Source organism: Pogona vitticeps, chromosome 2 (genome assembly GCF_051106095.1).
Source record: "Pogona vitticeps strain Pit_001003342236 chromosome 2, PviZW2.1, whole genome shotgun sequence".
Taxonomy (NCBI): domain Eukaryota; kingdom Metazoa; phylum Chordata; class Lepidosauria; order Squamata; family Agamidae; genus Pogona; species Pogona vitticeps.
The window spans coordinates 236,611,154-236,636,902 of NC_135784.1; the positions used below are offsets into that span (position 1 = coordinate 236,611,154).

Genomic DNA, 25,749 nt, shown 5'->3' on the forward strand with positions numbered 1-25,749 from the left:
GGCAGACACGTGCTTTTCCCTAAATGGACTATTTTTCCTACCATGGACTGGTTTTCATCTAGCATCAGCCTTTGAAGACCCAAGACACGTGAGATGGACTATGTTATCCTTTATATTAGTTAGCATAGTTTCATTTCTTTATTTTTTCAGCTGGAGTGGGGGGAGTGGAGTGTTCCGTTGGTATTGAATGAAAATGTACCTACTAAACTATTTTACTATCAACTGAATTCTTTTCAATAAAACAGTAATGATTGATTTCTATCTAGAAGCATTGTTTCTTGAACAGACTAGCTGATGTCTAATTGGCCACGTGGGTTTGCTACCAAACTTCCAGAGCCAAATCATTCTGAGTATAACTCAGGATGTGTCTGTGTGTGTTGCTTTCTTACTAAGGAGATTGGCTTCTGAGGAAGAAAATTTAGACAGAACCCGGCTGAGTTCCAAGTGGCTCTGCTCAGCAGTTAGAGGTTTGTCTGGTTTTCGTACTCGTCCCAATTTCCGGCACCCCCATAAATCTTCTTGGAGATAAGGGGCTGCTTACAGGAGGTACATATCAACTGCATTCTATCAGCTTGCTTTGTTTATCCTCCAGTGGGTTAGCTTTTGCTCTATAGATCAGTGGTTCTTAACCTTTTTGAAAGAAACACCCCCTTGACCGATTGAGGAAGTTATCATCACCCCCTCCCCGCAGTGATGATTCATTCATTCATTCATTCATTCATTCATTCATTCATTCATTCATTCATTCATTCATTCATTCATTCATTCATTCATTCATTCATTCATTCATTTAAGACACTTAAATCCAATGACTCCTGAAAACAAAATTAAATTCCAAGAAAATGAAATGGCCCCCCCAAAAAGTAACATTTAATGATTTAGTTGCAAGTGAATTTTAAGACTCAAAAAGAAATATAAAAAGGGCATAAAAACAAATGCAGGAACTAAAAATTTCAAGACAAAAAGTCTGAAACTAAATTAAAATTGGAGGAAAATATATATTCATGCACACTCTAAAAAGGCTGCAGCCATCTTCACAGGTGTGGCTTGCTCCAGTGCCCCCCTACCGCCCCCCTTCTGCTCCAGTGCCCCCACGCTGCCCCTTTTCATTCTACCGCCCCCCTGAAAAATGAAATCGCCCCCTGGGGGGCATTATCGCCCACGTTAAGAACCACTGCTATAGATAATCATCTATATGTACTGCCATCCAGTTAAAGAAATCTGAGATGGTTGTTCAGGTGAGTTTTAGGTTGTATTCCTAAATAAATTCTCTTGAACTCAATGGGACCTATTTCTCAGAAAACATAATCAAGGAATTATGAAACTACAGCAGTATTACATTCAGGGGAAAATACAGCAGTATTAGATTTAGGCTATCAATTCTAAAGGAAATCAACCCTGAGTGCTCACTGGAAGGACAGATCCTGAAGCTGAGGCTCCAGTACTTTGGCCATCTCATGAGAAGAAAAGAGTCCTTGGAAAAAACCTTGATGTTAGGAAGGTGTGATGGCAAGAGGAGAAGGGGACGACCAAGGATGAGATGGCTGGACAGTGTCTGCGAAGCAACCAACATGAACCTGACACAACTCCGGGAGGCAGTAGAAGATAGGAGGGCCTGGCGTGCTCTGGTCCATGGGGTCACGAAGAGTCGGACACGACTAAACGACTAAACACACATTAGATTTAGGGGGGAAATTTTTCTCTATAAAAATGTGTATTTATTTTGTTTTTAGGGAGTATGCACACAACTGGTAGTACTGCACTGTAGAAGCAGCACCATGGCATCTTCAGTCTCACACAGCAGGGAACACCTCTTTTGAGATGGCACTTTCTATATCTCACTTTTACAAGCCTTTGTATTAAAAATACAGTTAATATAAAATCAAAGCAATTTATCAACTGAACACTTCTAATCAATTACATTTAAGCAGCTATAAACCTAGTTCCTTTTTATTAATACAGACCTAAAAGATTATTTGTAATCAAAACAATGCTCCATTACAGTGCTCACAAATAACAAGCATATATGGTTCAAACCCAATGGAGCTGTCCAACATGTCAGAGGAGAGAATCAGTAACGAAAACATATTAACAGCACAAGACAGGTTTACCTACCCCTCAGATAAACTGGCCAGAATCTTTATGTTTGCATAACTTGTCACAGTATATCTCAGTCACATGCCTGGTCACATGACCAACTGTGTAGCCAAGATGCACCCCAACACCTGATTAATTAGCCACAGCAATTTACAAAAACATTATATGAACCAACAGAATTCTGGCCATTAAATTACAACTCCAACCACAAATTTAGCAGGCTGTATGACAGCCATAAATAGATGTATAACTGTGTAAAAGACCATATTAACTTCTATATGTCCTGATCGCATTTTGTTTGGTAAACTCTATAAAGAATCATGCGGTTAATGAAACATGAACCAGCCTGATTTGCAATTTTTTTCAGTTCATAATTCAGTTCTGAGCGTTCAGCCTGGAGGCAGGCATTGCATCACAGCCTCTCCATTTTGAAGAGACCCTTGTCCAGCAGGCTGAGGCAAAGAGGGAGTCACAAAAGCAGCAAAATCAGGGAGCTGGACAGGGGACAGATTGTATTTGTCTTCAGTGTGGAAGGGATTGTCACTCTTGAATCGGCCTCCTCAGCCACACTAGACGCTGTTCCAAGTCCTCCATACAGAGCACATTACCATAGTCTTTTGAGACTGAAGGATACCTACTAATACTTCAGTTCATGTCCATCTTGAATCCTGACCATGAAGCCTAAATTTCTTTAACTGGAGTTCTTTTGACATAAAGATGCTGGAGTTTCTCTGACATAAAGATGCCAAGCAAATGCACTCCTACTAAGCTACGACTACTGTATCATAGTTAATATTCTTCCTGTGACAGAAAAGAGGATGAATCAAAGTCATGCTCATGAAGAATCTGTGCAATAGCTTCCTTCATATAGTAGAACACCATTTGGCAATGGACTTTCTGACAAAAGATTGGCACTGACTTTGCTATTTAACTTTGCAAAGTGGCTGTTTGTTCTTATGTGCTGCCGGGTTGCTTTTGGCTTATGGCAACCCTAGCTGGCTTTTTGAGATATGTGAGATGTTGAAGGAGTGGTTTACCATTGCCAGTCCTCAGTGAAAGGAGTGTTTTTCCCAACTCCTAGAAAGGCCCAGAAGGAAAGAACAAGAACCCAGGCCTGAGCCCCACCTACTAGCCAACCCAGTTCACTGGCTTTACAAGCATGGGAAGCTCCTCAAGAGTATCCATTCTCAAAGGGGGCCATATGGCTCCCTGGGGGTGTTGGCATGTTTGAAGGGGGCATAGACTAGAAATAATTACAGTATTTATACATCACCTTATAATGTCTGCTATGTGACTTACACAATGCTGATTCAGACTATATTTCTTTCATAATATGTTTATGGCCATGACCAAAAAAAAAAGTTGAGAATGGCTACTCTAGAGCAGGGGTCTCCAGAGTTTTAAGCATGAGGGCCACATCATCTATTTTGCACATTTTTGAGGGCTGAAGGAAGGCATGTACATGTGTACACATGCACACATGGGCTGAAGGGACCCGCACAGCACGGCCTCAGTGTGCTGGCATTTGGATGATATGAAGGGTGACAAGGGCAACTGAACAGGACCAAAAACATTCTGTGGACCATTTAACAAATCTTGAGCAGCTAGAGGTTTCATAGCTTGTGATCGCTTGCTGCCTTGGTTAAAAAGGAGTAAAAAATGGACTGTACCTATACACACAGATGTAGTAGCATGTGAAATACGGTATATATGATCAAAATGTATAAGAACAAGTACTAAAACAGGAAATAAGTTCATTCATGTTAACATGAGGAGAGGATGGAATGATGAGGTGACTAGAAAGTTGATGATGCTAAAATTGAAGGCAGTAAAAGCATAGCCAATGAAATGATCTTAGCAACAACATTTTCAGTGGCTATAAGTGGGTCAAGTTGGGATTTACTAAAAATGTGGAGGCTGCAGGAGTCTTAATATGAGGTGATAAAAGTCTGGAAAAAAGAAAGCTGCACAGACAGAAATATGGTTGGGAAGAGTACCTTATGAAGGACTCAAACAGCTTTCATCAACTAAAAATTACCAGAATTGTTTGTAAAAAAACAAAGAATGGCGAAGACAAAGCTATAACACTGGGCAAAATCCCTTTGGCATAATTTTGTCCAGTATAACCAAGAAGGATTTAATTGAAAGTTTGCCCAGCATAACCCAGAAGCATTTAATTTAAAGCAATTGAAAGCTTCCTATATGCTTCCTTTTAGGTTCCAAGGCTCCCTGAGGCTCCCTTTCACCTGGGGGAAGCCTTTGGGAGCCTTGGGATGTAGTGGGGAGGAAGAATTTAATATAAAAAAAATCATCGCCAGCAGTCCCAATCCTGGCAGCATCAATCCAGCAGAGCTTTCCTTTTTATTGCTAAAGACTTCCCTCTATGCCTCAAGGCTTCCCAAGGCTCCCCAGGAGCAAAACAGAGGCCTAGAGAACCTTGGAATCTAAATGGAGGGGGATAGGAAGCCTTTAATTATTTTAAACTAAATGCTTCCAGCACCCAATCCTGGTTCTGCTGGCCCAAAATTAAGCAACAGGATTTTGTTCATAAGATTTACAGCTCTGCTTTGCAGCATTCATACTGATGGATTAATCACACTTTACAATATGAACAATGTTGATGCCCCTCCCTTCCCACTTTCCCCCACTCTGTTCTACCTCTTAGGAAAACCTTTGTATCTGTGGAGCTCTCAAAGTATCATTTCTTTTACCTACACAAAGCATTTCCCCAAATAGTTTCTCACAGGAATTTTTCAGTCTTTTGCAAACATGTAAATCAGCCACAGTCCGATATTTTTAAAGAAGTGCTTGTGATTTTTGAAGCCTTGTATTCCTGTTCTTTTTGCATCTGAAACCCAGTTCTCTCTTCTATGGTTGCAAGAAAATCTTTTTTCACTACTGTGATCTCAGAAAATCTTTCAAGAAAGAAATGGCATATCCTTCACTTGTGAGGAATCAAAAGCACTGCAATTATCTGCTACTCGGCTGTAACAATGACATGATGTGGAATTGTTTTAGTTCTCTTGCTCTTAGACAAGCTCTTTGCTTAGTTAGATCACGGAAGTGCCTTTATTCCCTCTCCATGCCTATCCTGAAAGCTATGCAAAGGAAGAAATGACAATAATTAAGAGTGCTATGCAATTAAACACAGAGTTAAGTTTTGTCCCCTAATTATAAAACCCACACTCTCTTCCTGACATGACAAATCTGTCAAATGGATGTGCTTCATGTAAAGATGTGACAGAATTCAGACACGGCTGCCTAATTTCCCTATAATAAGGCAGTGGATGCTTTGCATCCTGCTGACAAATATTTTTCTCTACCCCCCCCACCCCACCTTATATATCCACCCACCCTACTGCAGTTATTGCAACAATAGAGCTGCTGAATAGGGAAGCATCTCTGTTTCTTAGTACAAAATAATGTTCTTACCTTCCACAGGGTTAGAAGTCTATTTTCCCAAAGTGAAAACTAATCAAGATTCCTTGTTACTTCATTTCAGCATCTCCCTTCTGTAGCAGCAATGAGCAACACAGATCTCCACCATTTTTCTGATCACATGACCAGTGGTGCTTCTAAATAAGGACAAGCACCTGCCTTTGGATACCCTGCTGTATATGCCAGAAGCCACAGCAGCTCTAAGAGTCACTGGAGTTTAGCTGCCAATTTTGATTATCTGTTTCTCCCGGCTTCTCTCCCTCTCCCTGTCTCTCTGCAAACACACACACACACACTCACACACACCCCTTGTAAGTGCATCCTTTTCCCCTTCTCCAACTGTTCCTTCCTTTTAAACATAGAGGAAAGTGAAAGGAAGATAAAATAAGTAAACTTTGAGTTGACACAGCACACGAAAAGCCCCAAACCATTTTTACTCAAGCTGTTTATGAAATAAATATTTGGACATGCTTTCCATTATTATTTTTCAACTAAAATATTATAAAGTCATATCGTGATTTCCTGACTTGGCAACAAACTACGTATACTCAATCCCTGTCTTTGTAGTTGCAGAATGGAAGGTAGCAGAATCTTAATTCTGTTGAAACCCCTGAAATCTGCACAAATTCTCTCAGACGGGTTTGGATAAAAATGGGGGGAAATTATCAAGATTCTATATAATACTAGCCCAAGTTACAGTATTTGCTTATTTGCAGAAATAAGCAAATGTACCAAATACAGTATTCAGAAACTTTTTTTTTCTTCTTTGAGAATTGAACTCATTTTATGAAAGTTATATCCTAAGCTCTTCTGCTTTTTTGAGCCAGTATAAATATGTGATACATACAAATATGAACTGAAACTAACAACTAACTGCTGGATAGTTCAGTGGTTTAGGCAGAGGTTGGGAGTTCAATTCCCCACTGTGCCTCCTTGAGGGGGTCTTGATTTGTGATCCATAGGATCCCTTCTTGCTCTGCAGTTTTACGATGATGATGATTGAAAATTATGAATATTTGAAGAGCTGTTCCAAAGCATAAAAGATAACATGGATAAATAGGTGATCACTCCTATACCATGTTACATTTCATTCTTTACCCAGGAGTACAAGTTAACTTTCATCCATGTACCAGGCTTCAGGTAATCCGGTGTGGTGTAGTTTATAGAGTAATGTACTAGGACTCAGGGGATCTGGGATTGATACTTCTGTTCTGCTATGGAACTCATTAAATACATTATTGACCTTGAAAATCTTAATAGGGTTGCTATAAGTCAGTTCTGACCGTTCCTTCATTGGGAATTATCTGCACTCCTTCAATTGCAACTAAAAGTACATCATTGGAATCTGGCCAAACCAAGGGGAATTCCATGGGACTCTCAGAGCCTTTGGGGATTCAGAGGGATTGCAAATCTTTTATTTTAAAAAAAATCACTATGGTTGATGATGTCACCATACATGACATAACTAACGGAAAAGGGGTTCTACCAGTGTATCACAATCATGTAAGGGTCCATTAGCACAGGTGGACAACAGTCTCTGTATATTGAGTAGCTGTGGACAGTAAGCATCAAAATAAGCCTATAATTCATACATAATTCTCTGAAGTATGTACCTTGAGCTAGTAGGCTGAGATTTACAAATGGTAAGGTTACTAAAGAATGACAGGCAAGAAAAAATGTGGTGTTGCATGCTAAAGTGTTCTACAGTACAGATAATTAAGCTGTTATAACAATGTTTCATGCTCAAGTGATAATATAACCATCCAGGCAGGTCTGGCCAACTACTTGGGGACAAGGGGCATTTTTTTTTTGAGATTTCACTCCCATGGGGACATGGCCAAAGAAAAAAAAGGAATGGCCAAAATAGTTAATTAGCTAAGTTGCAGAATAAAAAATGGTATTTCAGCCATGTACCATATTTTTTGCTCTATAAGATGCACTTCCCCCACAAAAAAAGTGGGGGAAAATGTTTGCATCTTATGGAGCAAATATTGTAATACAGCGCTCCCCAGGACCCTTCAGAGGCTACACACACACACACACCCCGCGTGGCCAGCAGGGGTGAAATTGTGACCTTCCAGGACTCTTCTGAGGCTTGGAAAACCTCAGAAGGTCCCTGGAAGCTGGCGATTTCGCCCCCGCTGGCCTCACGGGGGGGCAGGGGGAGCCTCCAAAGGGTCCAAGAGTGTTGGAGGGAGCCTCAGAAGGGACTGGAAGCTGGCAATTTCACCCCTGCTGGCCCCGCGTGGTCCAAAGGGTTCAAGAGTGCCTCCCAGGACCCTTCGGAGGCTCCCTCCAACCCCCGCGGGGCCAGCGGGGGTGAAATCGTGACCTTCCAGGACCCTTCTGAGGCTTGGAAAGCTGGCGATTTCGCCCCTGCTGGCATCATGGGGGAGCAGGGCGAGCCTTGGAAGGGTTCGAGAGTGCCTTCCAAGACCTTTTGGAGGCTCTCCCCACCCCCTGTGAGGGGAAATGTCTGCATCTTATGGAGCGAATACTGTAATACAGTGCTCCCCAGGGCCTGATGGAGGGTGGTGGTGGGAACCTCAGAAGGGTCCAAGAGTGCCTTCCAGGATGCTTCAGAGGCTACCCCCACCCACCCCAGCATGGCCAGCGGGGGTGAAATTCTGACCTTCCTGGGCCCTTCTAAGGCTTGGAAAACCTCAGAAGGGTCCTGGAAGCTGGCGATTTCACACCCCCTGGCCTCATGGGTGGGCAGGGGGAGCCTCCAAAGCGTCCAAGAGTGCCTTCCAGGATCCTTCGGAGGCTCCCCCCACATCCCGCAGGTCCAGCGGGGGCGAAATCACAACCTTCCAGGACCCTTCTGAGGCTTGGAAAGGGGGTGGAGGGAGCCTCCAAAGGGTCCTGGAAGGTACTTTCGGACCCTTCCACGGCTCCCCCCACCTCTGCTCCCATGGGCCTAGCGGGCCGAAATTGCCAGAATATTTTTTTTCCTGTTTTCCTCCCCTAAAAATGAGGTGCGTCTTATGGAGAGATGCGTCTTATGGAGCGAAAAATACAGTAAGTGTTGTTTTCAAACAAAAGACAGATTCTGCTCTTGATCTTTATTCTATATATTAGTTCAGTAAAATCCCAATCACAGTAAGATGACCATGCCCAATATTTCCTATACACAGCATGATATACACTGAGTTAGTTAAGAAAGAAATGCTGATTGCTGGAGCAGAACATCAAGTAAATGCATGCTGCTTTGCCACTTGACACCAAAACACCTGGGAAACATGTTTTCTAGGCAAAAAATTACCAACTGTGGAAGCCCACTACTGTATATGAAAAGTTCGGGATTTTTTTCCCCTGTAATAGTCATAATTGCTTTACACCTTCATGCACTGAATCCCATTTGGTATTTTTTCTTGGACAGATCCCTTCCAATCTCTCTGCAACCCACTGTTGTTCTAACCACCCTAAATAATTGGATACTGTCAGCAACTGGGATAGCTTATTATTCATCCCTAAGTCCACATTATTTGCAAAGCATTAAAATCACTGGTCCAACATACAGCTCTGTGGAACCCCACTATTCACATTCCTCCACAGTGAAGACTAACCATTTAGTTCAACTCTTTGCTTCCTGTTTAGTAACCATTTCCCAGCACATGAGAGGAGTTCTCATCTCAGAACTAGAATAAATTTGCTTCGAAGTCCTTGCTGAGGGACTCTGTCAGAAACCTTTGGAAGTCCAAATAAGCAACATCTACTGAATTGCTCTCATTGATGTGTTTAATTATTCTTTCAAGGAGTTTCATTTTGAGCTTGAAAGAGCAGTTGCAGGATCCCTTTTGTAACTATATTAGTTAATAATTTATTTGACAAATACTGAATTATGGCATCTATACTGTGGATTAGAGGTTAGTTTTCTTCGTGGAAAGCCTGTCTGCTTGCATATGTAGTGTTCCATTCATGTTTCAGCCCTCTGTACACATGAAACATTGCTCTTGAGGGTTAGATGACCCTCCAGACCAGAGTAAGACATGACATAGAGGGTTGTAACAGGTTGAAAGGGGGTAGAACAAGGAAGAACCAGGTGACTTGCAAAAGCAGGTGTCCTTTCCACTACAGCAAATCTGCTTAACAAAAATAGTATTTGGTTTGAGGAGCTTCAATGACTTCTTGGCTTATATCCATAAATCATCATCATAACCATCAAGTCAATTCTGACTTTTAGTGACCCTTCCAGGTGGAGAGTACTCAGTAGTGATCTACCATTCCCTTCTTCTGAGGGCAGCTCTGGGACTGTGCAGCTTGCCCATGGCTACAAAGGCTAGCTCTATTTGTAAGAGGCATAGTGGGGAATCACTCTCAACAACTGGCTCCTCAACCAGGTACCTAAATCACTGAACCTTCCAAACTTCGATATCCACAAATAAGGAAGTCAGAAATGATATATATAGGCCTTTCCTTACCCTGTTATAAGACTGTGTTCTCTGTTGCCGCCAACAAACTGAACCTCCTCTTCCACTTCTTGTTCCATTGTCATACCATCGCTAGGATGCTGTTGTGAATGGACATTTAACTCACCATTACCATCAGCAACTTGAAATAAAAGAGCATCTGGCTCATTATTGTGTGAAATCTTGTCCTCCTCTTCCAATGCTTTATGAGGACTTCTCTCTACTAGAGTTTCAGTTTGGGTCCCAGAGATCAGTTCCTGGTTTAAAATGTCCTCTAATTTTTTAACAGGATTTCTAGACAATGATTCTATTGTGTCTATTCTCCTACATTTTTCTTCAGGTGATATATCATCCACTCCATTTTGTCCTACCATAGTCCATTCCTGATCTTGTAGAGGGCTTCTGAGTGATTTCTTTTCATCTCTTAGTTTTTGAGCTACAACAGAACTTTTATCTGCTAAATAAAAAGAATCCCATTCAGTTGACTGCCCCTCATTTTCATTTATTATGGAGATTGACTGAAATGTATCCGAAGAGTCTGCTGAAAAGATTTCAAGAGAATCCGTTTGTTCTGCCACTGTGAAAGCTTCCTGTGCAGTGAAATTGCCTTCTTGTATTACCAAGGTATCCTTCCTCAAAGATCCATTTGCTTCACCAGCAATGAGGACATAATCCATCTCTAGAAAAGAGTGATCTTCATCTCCCTTTAATGTGCCATATTCCTTGTTCTTTCCTTGTGTTATACTTGTCCAATTTGCAGATTTGTACCCTTTGCTATCATTATTAAGTGTTTCAGAGGCAGCTTCTGAAATTAAGGAGAACAATTTCAGTTTGAGCAACACCACATTCATTTTTAAACCAACTGTATGTTTCTTTTCTTTAAAAATACTGTTCTGTTTTTTGTTAAGATTGAGTTAATAAATCAGTATCTCACATAAATAAATTAGATAATTTATGATAGGAAGGTAAAGGTCTGATTGACTGACTCAATGATATTTACACAAGTATTGTCCCACTGTTTAGCAGTTAATTCAATTGGTCTATTCTTATTGGAACTAGCAGTAAGACACTGGCCACAAACTTTGATTTCTATACTGTAATACAGGCAGCTCGGAATAAAAATTCATTTTTCTTTTGCCAATACAGAACAGTAACAGTTGGTATTGCCTGTTTTAGACATGATTACATTAGAAATATTCAAACAAAGTGAATCTGTGAAATACATGTCTAACAACATCCTGTAAATAAGTATCATGCCTTAAATCCTACATCAACATTTCTATTTAGCCAGCAGACTTGTTTTATTAATATATGCACAATTACTTACCATCGCCCATGCTTATGACTCCACCTGCTGGTGAATCAATATGAATTGACTCTGCTTCATACTCGAGTTTTTTTGAAGAGTCAGTTGACTTAGGAGTCACATCAGATTCTAATAATAAAGATCCCCAGTCTTGGTCTTCTTGAGAACATTCTGCAGACTTGCCACAGGCATCACTAGGTTTGTCTTCAGAAATATTTTGTTCACAAGTAGTAGAATAAATGTGACTTGAACCTGTTACATGCTCAGATCCTTCCAAAACATATGAAGATTCAGATGTCACATGAGATTCTAACAAAAGTGATCCCCAGCCTTGATCTTCTTGCATGCATCTTGTATCCTTACCTTTGATGTCAACAGCTTTAGACTCTAAAATATTAATTCCACTATCTTGAGTCGGTGAGTCATTAATACTTGATTCTGTATCATACTCAAATCTTTTCAAAGTACATGAAGATCCAGGAGTCCCATCAGATTCTATTAACAGGGTTCCCCATCCTTGATCTACTTCAGAATGTTCTTCAGCTTCACCTTTTATATCAACAGTGTTAGATCCTAAAATATTCGTGTCATCTTTCTGAGAAGAGTCTTCTGTACCAACTGATATATCAGATGAAGAGATACATGCAAGTGGCAACTGTATGTTGGGTGATGCTGTTAACCATGAGCTATGAGTCTTCTGAAGATGTTCATGGTCTTGTATAATATCAGTACCATACTTACTTAATGTATTGGACAGTAAATTATCATCCTGTTCTTCCAGGGAGGTCTGTAATGAGTGTTTCTTTATGAGTATTGTACACATGTCTATTTCTTCCTCTGATTTATTGACTAACATTGTCAGAGGATTAATTTCATTCACTATGGAAGTTGGGTTATTAGCAACTTTTATCTTGATGATGCTGTCCTGTATTTCAGTTTCACCATTAATAGGTATACTTCTTGCTTCCAATTCATCAGCATAGTCTGTTACATGGTGACCAACTGGAAGGTGATCACTGTCAGCAAACTTGCTGTGCTCAGAACCATCTATGAGCAAAATGGAAGCATTTGGAGGATCCACAGACTCACCTAAAGATGCTAAGTCTTCTTGGTCTTCAAAGCTTTCTTTTTCAAATGTGTTATTTTCCAGATTTAGGGGCACGACGTCCAAGCCTCTAGTACAGGTATTTGACAAATCATCTTGTTTATTGACTGTTTCATTTGCTACATCAGATTCCTGCAAAATATTTTCTCTAATTTCAACTTGTACTTCAATTTTAGGAGGTATTAGTTGGTTGGGCTCCTCAGTGTTTGTCTCATACTTCCATGGAAGATGGAGACAATGTCTTTCAGGATATATCTCATTTCTGTCAATTGGCAGCTGCTGATTAAAATCAAAATCTCTGTCTTTGTATGTATCTGACAGCTTGGGAGACATCTGAGTAACTTCTTCAGGCTGCACTAGAACAGAAGACTGTGCACATGTTTGCTTGCTTTCATATTCATGGCAAACGTCCGGACTGCTTGAGGCCTCTGAACTGCTGTCTTGATCACAGTGACTTAATATATCAGGATTTTCTATGTTTGTTCTGAAATTTAAAGGCTCTTCAACATCAGTCCACAAATCTGGATCAACAGTGAATCCCTGATAGTATCCAATGTTGTTATTTTGTAATATATCTGGAACAAATGAGTTTTCTTGTGCAACTCTGTTTTCATCACATATTGAATTGGATATCCTTCCTGCTTTCAAAGGAAGAAGACTATCAGATGGAGATCTTTCACTAGTATCTAATTCTTTATGATCAAGTGGATTAACTATGTTTATCTCATTTGGGCTGCTAGGAGTTGTATCATTTGTATTATCTGTATCATCTCTTAAGAAACCAAGCTTTGGATCTGCCTGGGTAAGTGCATTCAAAAGGCTTGATTGCCACTCTTCTGGAACCAACTGCATAAGAGTGTTCTGATCTCTAACAGCAGCAACTAAAGCTTCTTGGTTTATGTCCCTTTCATTCTTACATGGTGGTGACAGTGGATCACACTCTTCACAGTTTATGACACCTTGAACTAAACCTTTTTTTGGTTCAGCCAATGAGTGATCTTCTTTTTCACCTTCACCTTCACTATCATATTGAGTAAACTCATTTTCATGTCCATGAGCCTCAGTGAGATTTGAATCTTCAAAATTTTCACTTCTTTCATTGCGTGCTTCACATGCATCATGATCTTGGATTGCTATATCGTTAATTTTTAAATCATTACTCAGATAAAAGTGTTGAACTTCCACTGATCTATCACCATTGTTTTGTAAATTCCACCATTCTGAAGAATCATCTGGGAATCCAAGATCTTCCACTGTGGACTTTTCATGTTTATCAAATGTACTTTCAGAATTACTTTGCAGTACTGCATCCCATGCATCTGAATTATTTATTGTGGAAATATGGGCAGTATGACCATGTACTTCATCTTGAATTGTTCCCCAGTGCACTAAATATTCAGAAGTTTCATGGCTATAACGCTCCCCTGAAATATTAGTACCATTAGCATCTTCAGAACATTCCTTTAATGAAACTACATGGACATTTTTCTTCAAATTGTGTTCATCATTTGTGACGTTTATTTCATGGATCTGCAAAGATTTTAGCTTTCTTACATCCTCCCATTTTTCAGGGCATGAATCTAACTCTGTTTCTGCCTGAGGTACATTTGAGTATTCTGAGTCTTCATCTATTCCAGAACTTGATAAAGAAGATACAGTATCATCATCCACAGGAGCATTCCAAAGATCTAAATTTTTGGGGACTTTGTGTTCAGTACTTGTTTCAGAATCGTCTTGGATTTTATTCTCAAGTAATTCATTCTTAAAATCTTCTACTTGTCCATCATTTGTGGTGTTCCAAGCATCTACATTTTCTTTTTGACTATTAGCAATTTGCAAGTTATCCCATGTATGCATACTTGTAGAATAACTTATATCAGGACTTGTTGCACTTGAGTTTGTGTAATCATGAATGGAATCACTATAGGTGTTGTCTTCTTTAGAGATGTTTCTGACTGGATTATCTGCTAGGAAGCTGTATACCGCATCTGATGCTTCAAGCATTTCATTTATTTTAGTACTTCTTCCAAGAAACTGTGCACGTTCATTCAGTGACACATTCCAACCATCTAGAATTTGAGATAATTCATGATGAGGTACAATATCAATACATTTTTCATTTGAAAGTTTATTCTCAGATTCTGAACTTCCATTTTTCTCAGATGAATCCATTTCAAATGCCTCTGAATTGTTTGTTGTACGCATCTCTGTTGCACCCAGAAATTCAGTAAATTCTACATATGGATTATGGGGATTTGTAACTGATTTTTCTTGATCTGTACCTTCCAAAGACATTTCACGACTGCCAAATATTTCTGATATGCTTTCAGGATTTTCTAGTTCGATTTTACATGTGTTTAAGTTAGATGTAATCTCTTTAGATAAATGCTCCTGCTGTTCTGCTGGCACTTGAGTTGGTAGCGATGCTGGTACTTCATTATGCAGCAAAGCATCTAATGGCTCCAATTTATTCCATACACCTTCATTTTTAGCCAGTACTGGAGAACACTTTTCTTGATTGTTGTCTCCTCCGGAGGAACTTGAAGAAGGACTTTCCACTTCAGAGGTCTTTTGCATTGACTGGTCCGTATCAAAGTATTTTGAAACGGATTCAGATGCTTCATTTAAACTGTACTTTGGAAGATCAGCTGGATCAAAGTGTACCAAAAGTTTCTTATCTTCTGCACTATCTAGATATCCTTTTTTCTTGTCTTCAGTGATAGGATGAGTCCCATTGTAAAAGAGTGTGTTTATTTCTGATGGTTCTACTCCTATTTCTTTTAAGCTTCCATTTGTTCTTACTCCTTCTAACAAAATGGGATAATCAGAAATTATCTTGTTTTTCTCAGAATTACTAACATATGAGAAAGGAAGCAAAGGTATGTTGTCATTTTGCACAGCCTCATTCTTAACATTGTTAAGGGTGACCTGCCCATTTTTCTCATCAGTACTTTGCATTGAAGCAGAAAATATGTCACTGTGCTTCAGTACAGTTTGTGGATTATGCTGAAGCTGCCTATTCCATTGTTTCTCTAGAAGTTCAGTGCCCTGCACTGTCTGTTCATTTCCACTGACTTGTTCATTAACTGAAACAGTGCTCTTCACGTCACTGGCATCCAAATGGGGAAACTTCTGGACCTCAAGAATAACACCATTATTCATTTCAGCATTTCCGTCTTCTGTATGTATGACACTATTTGGAGATGAGTGACTAATTCTCTGAGCAGAAACAGGAGTTAATCCAAAGTCTTCAGAACTTGAATGACTACTTCCATCAACACAGTAGTCCTCTGAAAAATATGTGCCATTTTTTCCCGACGAGTCAAGTAAAACAGTGTTTGTTAAATTATTTACTTCAGAGCCTGTAGCTTCCATTTGGTTCTCATTTTTAGGGGATGTGTTTTCGTAACTGGAATCTGGTGAACATACAGGAGATGATTGCGGTAATGGTTTCTCATCTGCTAAATCATATGTTTCAGCATCAGGTGAGCATGAATTTACCATTTGGTCCAAAACAGGTTCTTTGTTAGGACTGCTTTCACTTTCTCTTTCATCTCCAATCCCTGATGGTGATATATATGAATCAGAAGTTGAGTAATTTGTATCTGGTGGAGAAACTACTAAATCGTCACATGCAATTGATGTGATAAAGTCTGGATCTCTGTATGACAAGAAGGGATCTTCCCAAGAGACAAGGTTTCCAAGCACTTCTTTTCTGATGGTTGAGTCATATACATCCCATTCATTTGTATTGTCAAACTCTCTGGATTTAAATACAATGTTGTTTTGATGTTCCAAAGCCAGTTTAACATTCTGCTGTATACTACCTATATCCGTTTGTCCATTTTTAAATGATTTGTGGTTTTCTACTGAACTACATTGGGCATTGTTTCCAGACACTACTTGATTGTTTAGATTTTCACATTCATTAACTTTAGAGACTTCGGGCAGGCATTGAGACATAGCCCATGTGTTAACATCTGTCTGTGAAATTTCATCAAAATCCATGTGGGGAACATTCCATGTGCCCTCTGGATGCCCAGAGCCATCATGATCAAATACTGACCAGGTATTTTGTGAATTTGTCTTGCTCTGTGCATTGTCAGTATTATCCCATGGACCAGATATTGCAGGCACTGGTTGACTCAAGGCCCACATGTCAGTAAAGTTTTCCACTTGTTCACCATCTTTTTGTTGGTTTCCCACAGCATGTTCATTACGGGCAGTATTAAATTGGTTTTCCCAAATACCTGTTCTCAAATTTTTGGTATGCTTTTGCTGTTTTTGTACACATACTGAATCTGAAGCTCTTCTTTCAGTTTGCTGCCTCAACAGTAAATTTTCTTTATAGTCTTTCAGTGACTCAGGACTCTGAAATACATATTCTGGGTCAGCTGGACTTGATATATCACCATTTTTGGAATCTAAATCAAAACCATTCCACCAGCTCCCATATCTAATGCGAGAACAAGAATGGTTCACATGATCAATTTCATTAATTTTCGTAATTATATCTTGTGGATAGAGTGAAGGTGGTCCATGGTCTAAAGGAGATGTTTCCACAAGACTATTCACAGGTGTTGGTGGAGTTCTTTTGTCAATACTTTTCAGCACTTCAGGACAAGAAGGGGAACTGTCTTTCAAAGCAATAAAACATGATTCTGTTTCCTCAAAATTTGTAGGATTTTCTTGCAAGAGGTTACATTTATCAAATGTTACTTTTCCATCCCCTTCATTTCTTGTAATTGGTAAATCAGTTGAATAGCCTGCAATGTCACATTCTGATTGAGTTGTCTCATTAGCTACTTTTGAGTCAGCTGGTTGCTGACCTTCTGATGAGCCACTGCCATGGGAGAAGTCATCAGCTGGGGAAAAGTCCACAGAATGAGAAGATTCTGTCTGAACTGTAGCTATTGATGCCAAATCAAAGTTGAAAAGATCAAAATTGTCACTGCTATTTCTAGTCTGTGGCTTTTCTTCAGGTATGACTCCTTCAGGAATGGGGCTGTATGAATCAAAGCCAGAAAAGAAACTGTGATGAGATGCAGCTCCTTCCGCTACTGGACTATCATCGCTAAGAAAAACAGAACTTTCCTTGGAGGATCTGCTGCTTCTTATAGTAGCAAGTCCACTATCTGGACTCACGAGATCTATATTTACATCAGCATTGACTTGAGCAGATCCATTATGATCTTGAGGATTCTCTATAAAGTTAACGTTTGCCTGTGGTTCAATGTCTGAACCGTACAGCTCCATGATACCAGAAGATCCTTGGGAAAGTGGAGCGCTTCCAGCAACAGCTTCAGTGGAAGATGTTCTACTGTTTGGTGCCATTTCTGGGTGTCTCCTTGTGATAAAATCCTTCATCAGCAGAAAAATGTCATCACAATTTGTTGTAGAATTTTCTTGCTGATATATGAGGAGTTGATCACATCCATACTCTAGAGGATCAAGTTCCAGGCAAGGATTCTGACACTCTTCTAATTCACAACAGATCTGTTGAGAAAGGACAGTGGGATGTGCATGTGTATATGTAGACTCTTTTTAAAAAGAATCAGTTATAGTTAACATATAATTAAAATATGTTTACTTTGAATAAATTCTGCCCCTCCCATTGTACATTTCTAACAATCAACAGCCTTCTAAATAATAAACAGTCAGAAACTCAGAACAAACTTCGCATAATAGATTTAAGTTGGAAAAAAGAACCAAAAGCTTGTGGTGACATTGTAGTAATCTAATTATAATATGTACATTTTGAAGGTTAGATGGCTATAATTAAGTTTTAGAAGGAAACTAATGGGCTATATAACAGTATTAGATTTAAATAAACCAAATCCAAATCACAAAAATACTATTTTCAGTTTTTCTCATATATGACCATATTCCTATTGAGAAAGCCAGTTTCAGTCCACCTATGCAATCCTGGCATCTATTTCTATGGAAGTGCCCGGGGCCACTACAGCTGATGCTGCTTGTCCATGTTCTTTTCTATTTCATTCTTTGAAAATCATTTTAAAGTGGCACCACTCACCCCAATTCTGTTTTAAAAATAAGGAAAGTACAAGGCAAAATGCTTCTGGATCATGTAGCGGTCAACTTAATTTCTGTAAATTGCTTTTGGACCCTGCTACACCCTTATTCTGGGGAAATAAACATTGCGGCAACAGATGTACTAATTTTCTTGGTGTTTTCCTTTTCAGCATTGATTGAACATCACTGCACATCACCAGCTCAATTTATGAATACTTAATAAGCTTAATTTTGGAATAAGGGAAGGGGCACTTGTGCCCCATCAGACCAACCCTATCCTTTCTGATGGTAGTTGCAACTCACACCCTACCCAGTTATTTAGCTAGTTCTCTCTAACTAGAGAGAGGGGTGTGCATACGCCCCTCTGATTCATCATTTTCTCCATGTGTATATAGATGAAAGGTTCCAGCTTGTATGTAGGCTCTTTAAGCAAGCAAGAAACTGGAAAAGCAAGATTTTTCTATCCGTATGTGAAGAGAAACCTCTCCTATGCAGGCACATTGCTCTCTATATAAAGAAAGTGACAAAGGGAAGAGGAGGGAGCCAGGCACTTTCCTTTAAACATGTTGAGGAGAATGGTTAAACAATGATCAATAGGGCTCCAATGTAGACTACAAGGGTGTATTATTATTATTGAGCAGCCCGTAATAATCCCAAAATATGAAGGGATGCCCCATGGTTTGGACATAAGCTATCTATGATTTTAAGCTTTTAAGATTCACATGTTAACAATATCAAAGATACTTATTTATCTGATGCTACAACACAAAACAAAATTACTTAACTGCTTCCTTCACAACAAATACCTGATTTCCAAGTTCCATGTTTTCTGAATAAATTGCTATTTGCCTTTTTTTCCCTTCCTCTTCTGATAAGTAGCTGGCCAAAATGACAAGGACATCAAAACCATATTTGTGCACAAATGCTTTTAAGTCTCCAGTCATGTTTTTGCAAAATAGGTAGTCCTGAAATAAGACAAAGTTGTTGACAGAATATCTAATCACATTAATAACAATTCAGCAGCATTTTGTTCATCTTCTTACAAAACTACATTTTTACTGCAGTGCCATAGTCCATGTCGTTAGGGCATAATTAGAAGTGCATATTAATATATAACACATATGGTCTAAAATTCTGTTGCTTAGCATAAGCCAAATCATAATTTTTGGTCTGTTCCTCTCTGGTAAACCATGCATCCCTGCCGCGATTCTTGGGTTTGCATGCATATGCTGACTTGGAATGGACCAAAAGTTAGAATTTGGCTTACGCTAAGAAAAAGGATTTCAGACATACTTGCACAAGAGATACTGCAACTCAATTTTCTCATAAGGATGACCCCCATAAGTGTGTTAATACTGTGTTTGGGATTGCTGCAGCATATAATAGTGAAATTATAAATGTGATTTCTGGTTTGAAAAATGCAGCTGGATTATTAAAATTATCTGGTGGATCTATGTTGCGCTATTATTTATCTGCTTTTCAAAAATGTAGTCCCCCTCAGAAACTATTACCACATTTTGCCAATAAGGAACACAAGACATAGCTTCTTGACAGAAAACAAAAACAGTGTGTCAGAGGGAATTTTAAATGGAATGCAGCAGTTTGAAAATTCCGTAATGTTTAACGACATATGTTTAAAATATTAAAAAAAGTTTCACGAATGATAAGGGTTAATTACCCTGGATCTCCAGATATTGTTGGACTACAACTCCCAGAAATCCTGCCCCACACAGCTAGTGGTGAAGTCTTTTGGGAGTTTTAGTCCAAGGACATCTGGGGACCTAAGGTTAAGAACCACTGCTTTAGAGTACTGTGATAACTGGCACTGCTCACCAGCAACCAGATTTTGGCAGAGCAAGAAATTGTTCATCAAAAGGGCTCAACTCCTATCATTAGGATCCCTAATGGAAATCTCTTCTCTGTTATTCTCTGTTAACCTAAAGGCTGTTTCTTCAAGCAGGTGGTTCAAGTCCAGCATGCTCTCATTCTATTTCGCCAATTCTCTCATGTAGTTGGTCATTATTTCCTGCCAGCTCTATCTTCTCAATTGAACCCAAGAAAGTTTTTCTGTTCCTCAGGAGCATGAATTAGAGTGCTGCAGCTCACTGCATTCTATCATGTTTCTCAACCTGATTTGTTTTCACATGGGTCAATTATGTGTGTGTTTGTCATGGAACCATCAAGAAGTCATGAATAGTGGAGCAACTGACAGTTATCTACCAAAAATTGGCAGGTTGAGAAATCTTGCACATTCCATGATAGTACAAGCACCTACAAAGTGATGTGGTTTATTATTTTGGACTAACATTGCAACCAGAAATACTATCTATGCTCTCTGTCTTTGCCAAGTACATGTTGAACAACATATGAATAAAAGCTATGAACAGATATGGGTGTTTTTCAGCATGTGTTTATTTGAACATGATCTTGCCTCACTGTTAAACGAACTGGAAGGAAGCTACATTGTGTGTTTGCTGGGCAGATATAGTGATGATGGGATTCCATCACCACTCTACCCATCAATTTGGAAAGGAAGGATTCTTTATAAGCTTTTTCAAAGAACAGATAGCTTTCTCTAAGAGTGCTCCAATTGCAGTTGGCCTCTTTTCTACATATTCTCCCATTCTATCTACGCATACTCTGTGGGACATTTCTAGTCTTAACTTTTAGACACAGTGAGAAAGAAAATGCAAAACCAGTTGCATATAAGTCTCTTAACTGAAGACCAAGGGGTCTAAGAACAATTCTCCACTCCCATGCCCTTCCATACATATGCATGATAGTGCACAAACACTATATTACAGTACTACTATCACAGCTGCCAGTGCTGCTTCATATGTAACCTATGCCAAAATCTATTTCACTCTGGGTTCTGAATAAGAACCAATTTTCAACTGAGGAGAGTTGTTTCCAAATCCTCCCAGTGTCAACATTCCCCAGTATAAAGCTTGTGAAATGTCACTATGCCAAACCTGCATACTCAATAGAATATATATTATGTAACTGCCCCCATGCATGCACTTCACATATTACCACAACTGCAGAATAACAATGAACAGAGAGAAAGATAAATTGTAGATTACATTATAAATATAAATCACATCTCTTTTTTACTTTTTTTGCATTGTAAGTAATCTATTTAGCCTCTCAATGCATTTGGCATCTTTATTTTCACTTTCCGTAACAGCTCAACAACAACAACAAATGTTTTCACCTGATCCTTCCTCATCTGTATTGTGCTATTTGTATTTGTTAAAATTTATTGTTGCCTTCTGGCTAAACACATTATCATATGATACTATTGACTTTTATAGTGCTCTTAAGCAACAGTCTCTCTAAATCAACAGCAGTTATCAACAGTACTGTACATCACATCTGTATAACTTGTATAGTCAGACAGGTACTTCATTCAGTTCTTCCATTTTCAGCTATACACTTCTTCTATCTAATAAAATACTTTTTAGCTTTCATGGGTATAATAGCCTCATGGCGCAGTGGTTAAACTGCTGTACCGCAACTAAAACTGTGCTCACGACCTAGGGTTCAATCCCAGGTAGCCGGCTCAAGGTTGACTCAGCCTTCTATCCTTCCGAGGTCGGTAAAATGAGTACCCAGCTTTCTGGGAGGGCAATGTGTAGCCTGCATAATTAACTTGTAAACCACCCAGAGAGTGCTTGAAGCACTATGGGGTGGTATATAAGCAGCACACTTTGCTTTTTTTTATGCAAAGGGGAAGGGAATCCTTGAATTAAAGGAAAAGGTCTAATTTTCCATTGGTCCAGGTGGGGGGAACACTTTGTTTCAATTTTGTTTGTGTGTAATTATTGTATTTTATTTGTTTGTTTGTTGTTCTTTTGTTTCTTTACAATATGTTTTCATTTAATAATTTTTTTAAAATAAGGGAAAATTCTTTCTTTTTTAAAAAAGAGACTGTGTGAATTTTTCGGATAGCAATTTTTATTCATTCACCTAACTTAAAAGTGTAACTATCTTTTAAAAAAGCTGACAGGCTCTTCTGCTTTTGCCCTTGGGCTTCCCTTACAGCCTCTTCCTTTGCAGCCCCCTGAGCAGGATGAAGTGTGCCTCCTGCTGTAGTAGCTCTAGAGAAAAAAGGCAGGAAAGCCCACAAACTGCAGGTAGTTCCCCAATATTTTGGACTAATTGTCAAATTTTGAAGGAGAATGCTATGATAGCTCAGTGGTTTAGGTCTCTGGCTGCAGAGCCAGAGATTGGGAGTTTAGTTCTCCATTGTGCCTCCTTGACAGGGGCTGGACTCAGTGATGCATAGGGTCCCTTCCAGCTCTGCAGTTCTAAGGTGATGATGATAATGAGCTGGATGGGTCAGAATGAAAGAATAGGAGAAAGAATAACATTCCTACCTTTTGTCCTGGCAGAGGTACACCTTGGACCCCTCTGATTCTTGCTACAGAGAGATGAAGGACTGCCTGTACGTTCCCTGGGCTGCACTTCAGGGATGCCAGGGTGTGTTAATTGGCAGTTTTGTATCGGCCAAAATTCTGAAGAGCTTGATGATGAATAAAGAAAGCCACTGGTGCTGTAGTAGATTTATTGTACAGGTGGCTGACCCGGTTAAAGCATGACTACAGTATAACAAACTACACACCCTCACATGCTAGGGAGGCAGCCCCCGAATTCAGGTGGGCAAGGTCCTTAGTGAGGCCTGGTGCTGCATCTATTACTGGTCCTCCCCCCCCCCCCCCATGGCAAAGGAGATACTTCCGTCTGGGCAAGCCAAATAATCTTAATATTCTGTCCTTCCTGGACTGAAGGTGACAGGGACAAATGAAAAATGATGCCCACCATTGCTGAAACTGGTACATGCTGAGTGGCACAAATCTTCTCCAACCAGATCAGCATATTTTCACATTAATACGATAAGCTAGATAGGATAGAAACACAACGTTTTGGTTTGATTCAGCAGATCTATTCCTATGCTCTCATCACTTACTTCGTCTTCTGATCTTTTAAAGACTGTTTATCCTTTCTGTTTACAATGAAAGCAAACCTAAATCTATTTAAAACATATGTATTAACAAATCAAATTCCCTATTTTGTTTGATTAGAAACAATCTAATATCACTTTTCATGAAACCAAGCTGAAGATTTAATTAATTAAGAGAGAGGAAACAAGTACAGCCTTCCATATCTGATCCTTTATAGTTCTAACAATTTTTATTTTTTAACAAATTTACTTTACTTAGAGAAGTCACCACCAACTGCATTACATCTTGAACTAAGCTTCTTAAAATTTATTAAATATCTGCATCATTAATAAATTTATTGCCCCCCCTTACTCTGGGCTTTCTGATGGATTCTTCCCATTTTAACCCAACATTTAATTTAGCTTTTTTTTCAACCTCTAATAAAACAAATGATAATGCGATATTTTGAAGTATCTTCTCTTTCCTTCCTACCTAAACATTTGGAAAAATAATTAGCCTCATGGCATAGTGGTTAAATTGCAGCATTGCAGCCAAAACTCTACTCATGATTCAGGTTCAGTCCCAGAAAGCTGGCTTAAGGTTCACTCAGACTTCCATCTTTCTGAAATAGATAAACTGTGTACCCAACATGCTTGGAGGGCAACATGTAACCTGCATAATTAAACTGTAAACTGCCCAGAGAGTGTTTTAAGTGCTATGGGGTGGTATATAAGTAGCATGCCTTTTTTCTATTTCTTTTTTCTTTTTCTTTCTTTCTTTCTTTTCTTCCCTTTAGCTTGTGTCTACCTTATTCTTCCTTAACCAGGTATAGAAAAAAGTGGTGGTACTGGAACCATGCTGGATTTTAACTCCCATTTTCTCTAAAATCCATTAGTTCTGATCCAGAGTTGATACTTTTTTTTTTCAAAGGAAATCAATTCCTTTACAATGTGTTCAGGATCAAGCTGACAATGTGAACTTTCCCTTTTACATTTGAGGAAGAAAAACTGAATAATTCTCTGGAGCTCATTCAAGAGCTTAATAAATGGAGCCAATATATATCTCTATTGCAGCATAGAGATTTGCCATTTAAACCGAGAGACTAGTGTATATGAAATGATATTATATATTCTTTTGTAAAATAAATCCATTTTACCCTAATATATTTGCAAGTATACATAACTGGGAATTAATAATGCAATGTTGATCACAGCTTTGCAAATAGATTTCCTTTTGTTTTTGTCCTCCTCAATAGTTATATTTTCTGATTGATGGCATCTGACAAATGATTACCCAAGTGAACCCCATATAAATGCACATTACATATATGTCTGACTCTTTGGAGGAGCTAACTGTGTCAATATTAACCTGACCAAATTAAGAATAAGATGTCTCTTTTGTTCTTTACACTCCTCACATGGAGAGCGCAATATGGCTTTTGTCAGAAGTGCTCCATCATTTTGGCTCAAGGAAACTGTCAGTACAGTTTGGGATTCGTTATTCATGGGCAGATATCCTGATGGGTCTAATGAAGCCTTTCTGCTGACAACTCATTTGCTAAAAATACCCAACCATCACAAACTACAAATGAGGAATATATTTCTTTCCTCATTACCATGTTTTCCCTAGCAATGGCAATTATGCCATGGACCCCAATGATCCCCAAGCCGGGTAGTCCTGAACTTCAATATAGAGCCCTTAAATCCATTGCTTTTATAGAGGTCACAGGCAGCGTTTCGATTTTCTTACTTCTCACTAACAACTCACTGGCAAACTTTATGGTGTCTTTAAAATGCAATATAATAGGATATAATGTTATTGCACACATGCTGTGCCAACAGCCTGTGAGCCATTTGCTGCAAAGTTTGAGCTAATTACCACAAGCCCCCTTCTGAACACAGGCATGGGTCATTTTTTTAAAATAAAAGTTTTCAGGTAATGTCACGGAAGTGAAAATAGCTAGCTAGCTAGATCGATCTCTGATGGCAACCACTGTGTTCATTCTCTTCTTCTCTCAAATACAAAATCAGCTTACATTCAGTATTCCATAAGGCTTGCAACAAACAACTATCTTTTGCTGAACAAATCACATGGATTTGGCCGTACAGGCACCAGGTTTCATAGATACTCACATCCCCATCCTATTAATAAACTACTTCACCATTCAGAATTGAATGTGTAATAATATTTAGTTCATGTGATGACAAAACAGCATGTATTTATATTTATGCATCTCATACATCACAGGATACAGCATAGGTGCCCGTTGCAATTTTAGAACTCGCGAACCAGAGTTTCTCAGGAATGTTTGTATTACTTCATGTTCCGTTGCAAGTTCCCATAACACAGCACAAGTCCCCTCCACCTGATCTAACCTACTTTCTACCTTCTTGTAACCTCTCATATCTGCCCTTA

At 39.1% G+C, this 25,749-nt stretch overlaps 1 protein-coding gene across 9 annotated transcripts in view; it reads right to left on the reverse strand.

Annotated features, from left to right (window-relative positions):
• The window catches only part of PRUNE2 (prune homolog 2 with BCH domain), a 140,999-nt gene that overhangs the window by 39,087 nt on the left and 76,163 nt on the right, over positions 1-25,749 (reverse strand). For 5 of the 9 annotated variants that reach the window (XM_078385089.1, XM_072992232.2, XM_078385091.1 and 2 more), the window contains exons 7-9: positions 19,198-19,356; positions 11,275-17,854; positions 9,960-10,752 (exon numbers count right to left, since the gene is read on the reverse strand). In XM_078385089.1, coding sequence (XP_078241215.1) covers positions 9,960-10,752; positions 11,275-17,854; positions 19,198-19,356 — 7,532 coding nt within the window. Of the gene's footprint in view, positions 1-5,529; positions 5,877-9,959; positions 10,753-11,274; positions 17,855-19,197; positions 19,357-25,749 lie in introns of those variants that run through there. The other 4 variants (XM_072992233.2, XM_078385094.1, XM_078385092.1 and 1 more) reach the window with 1 other exon arrangement.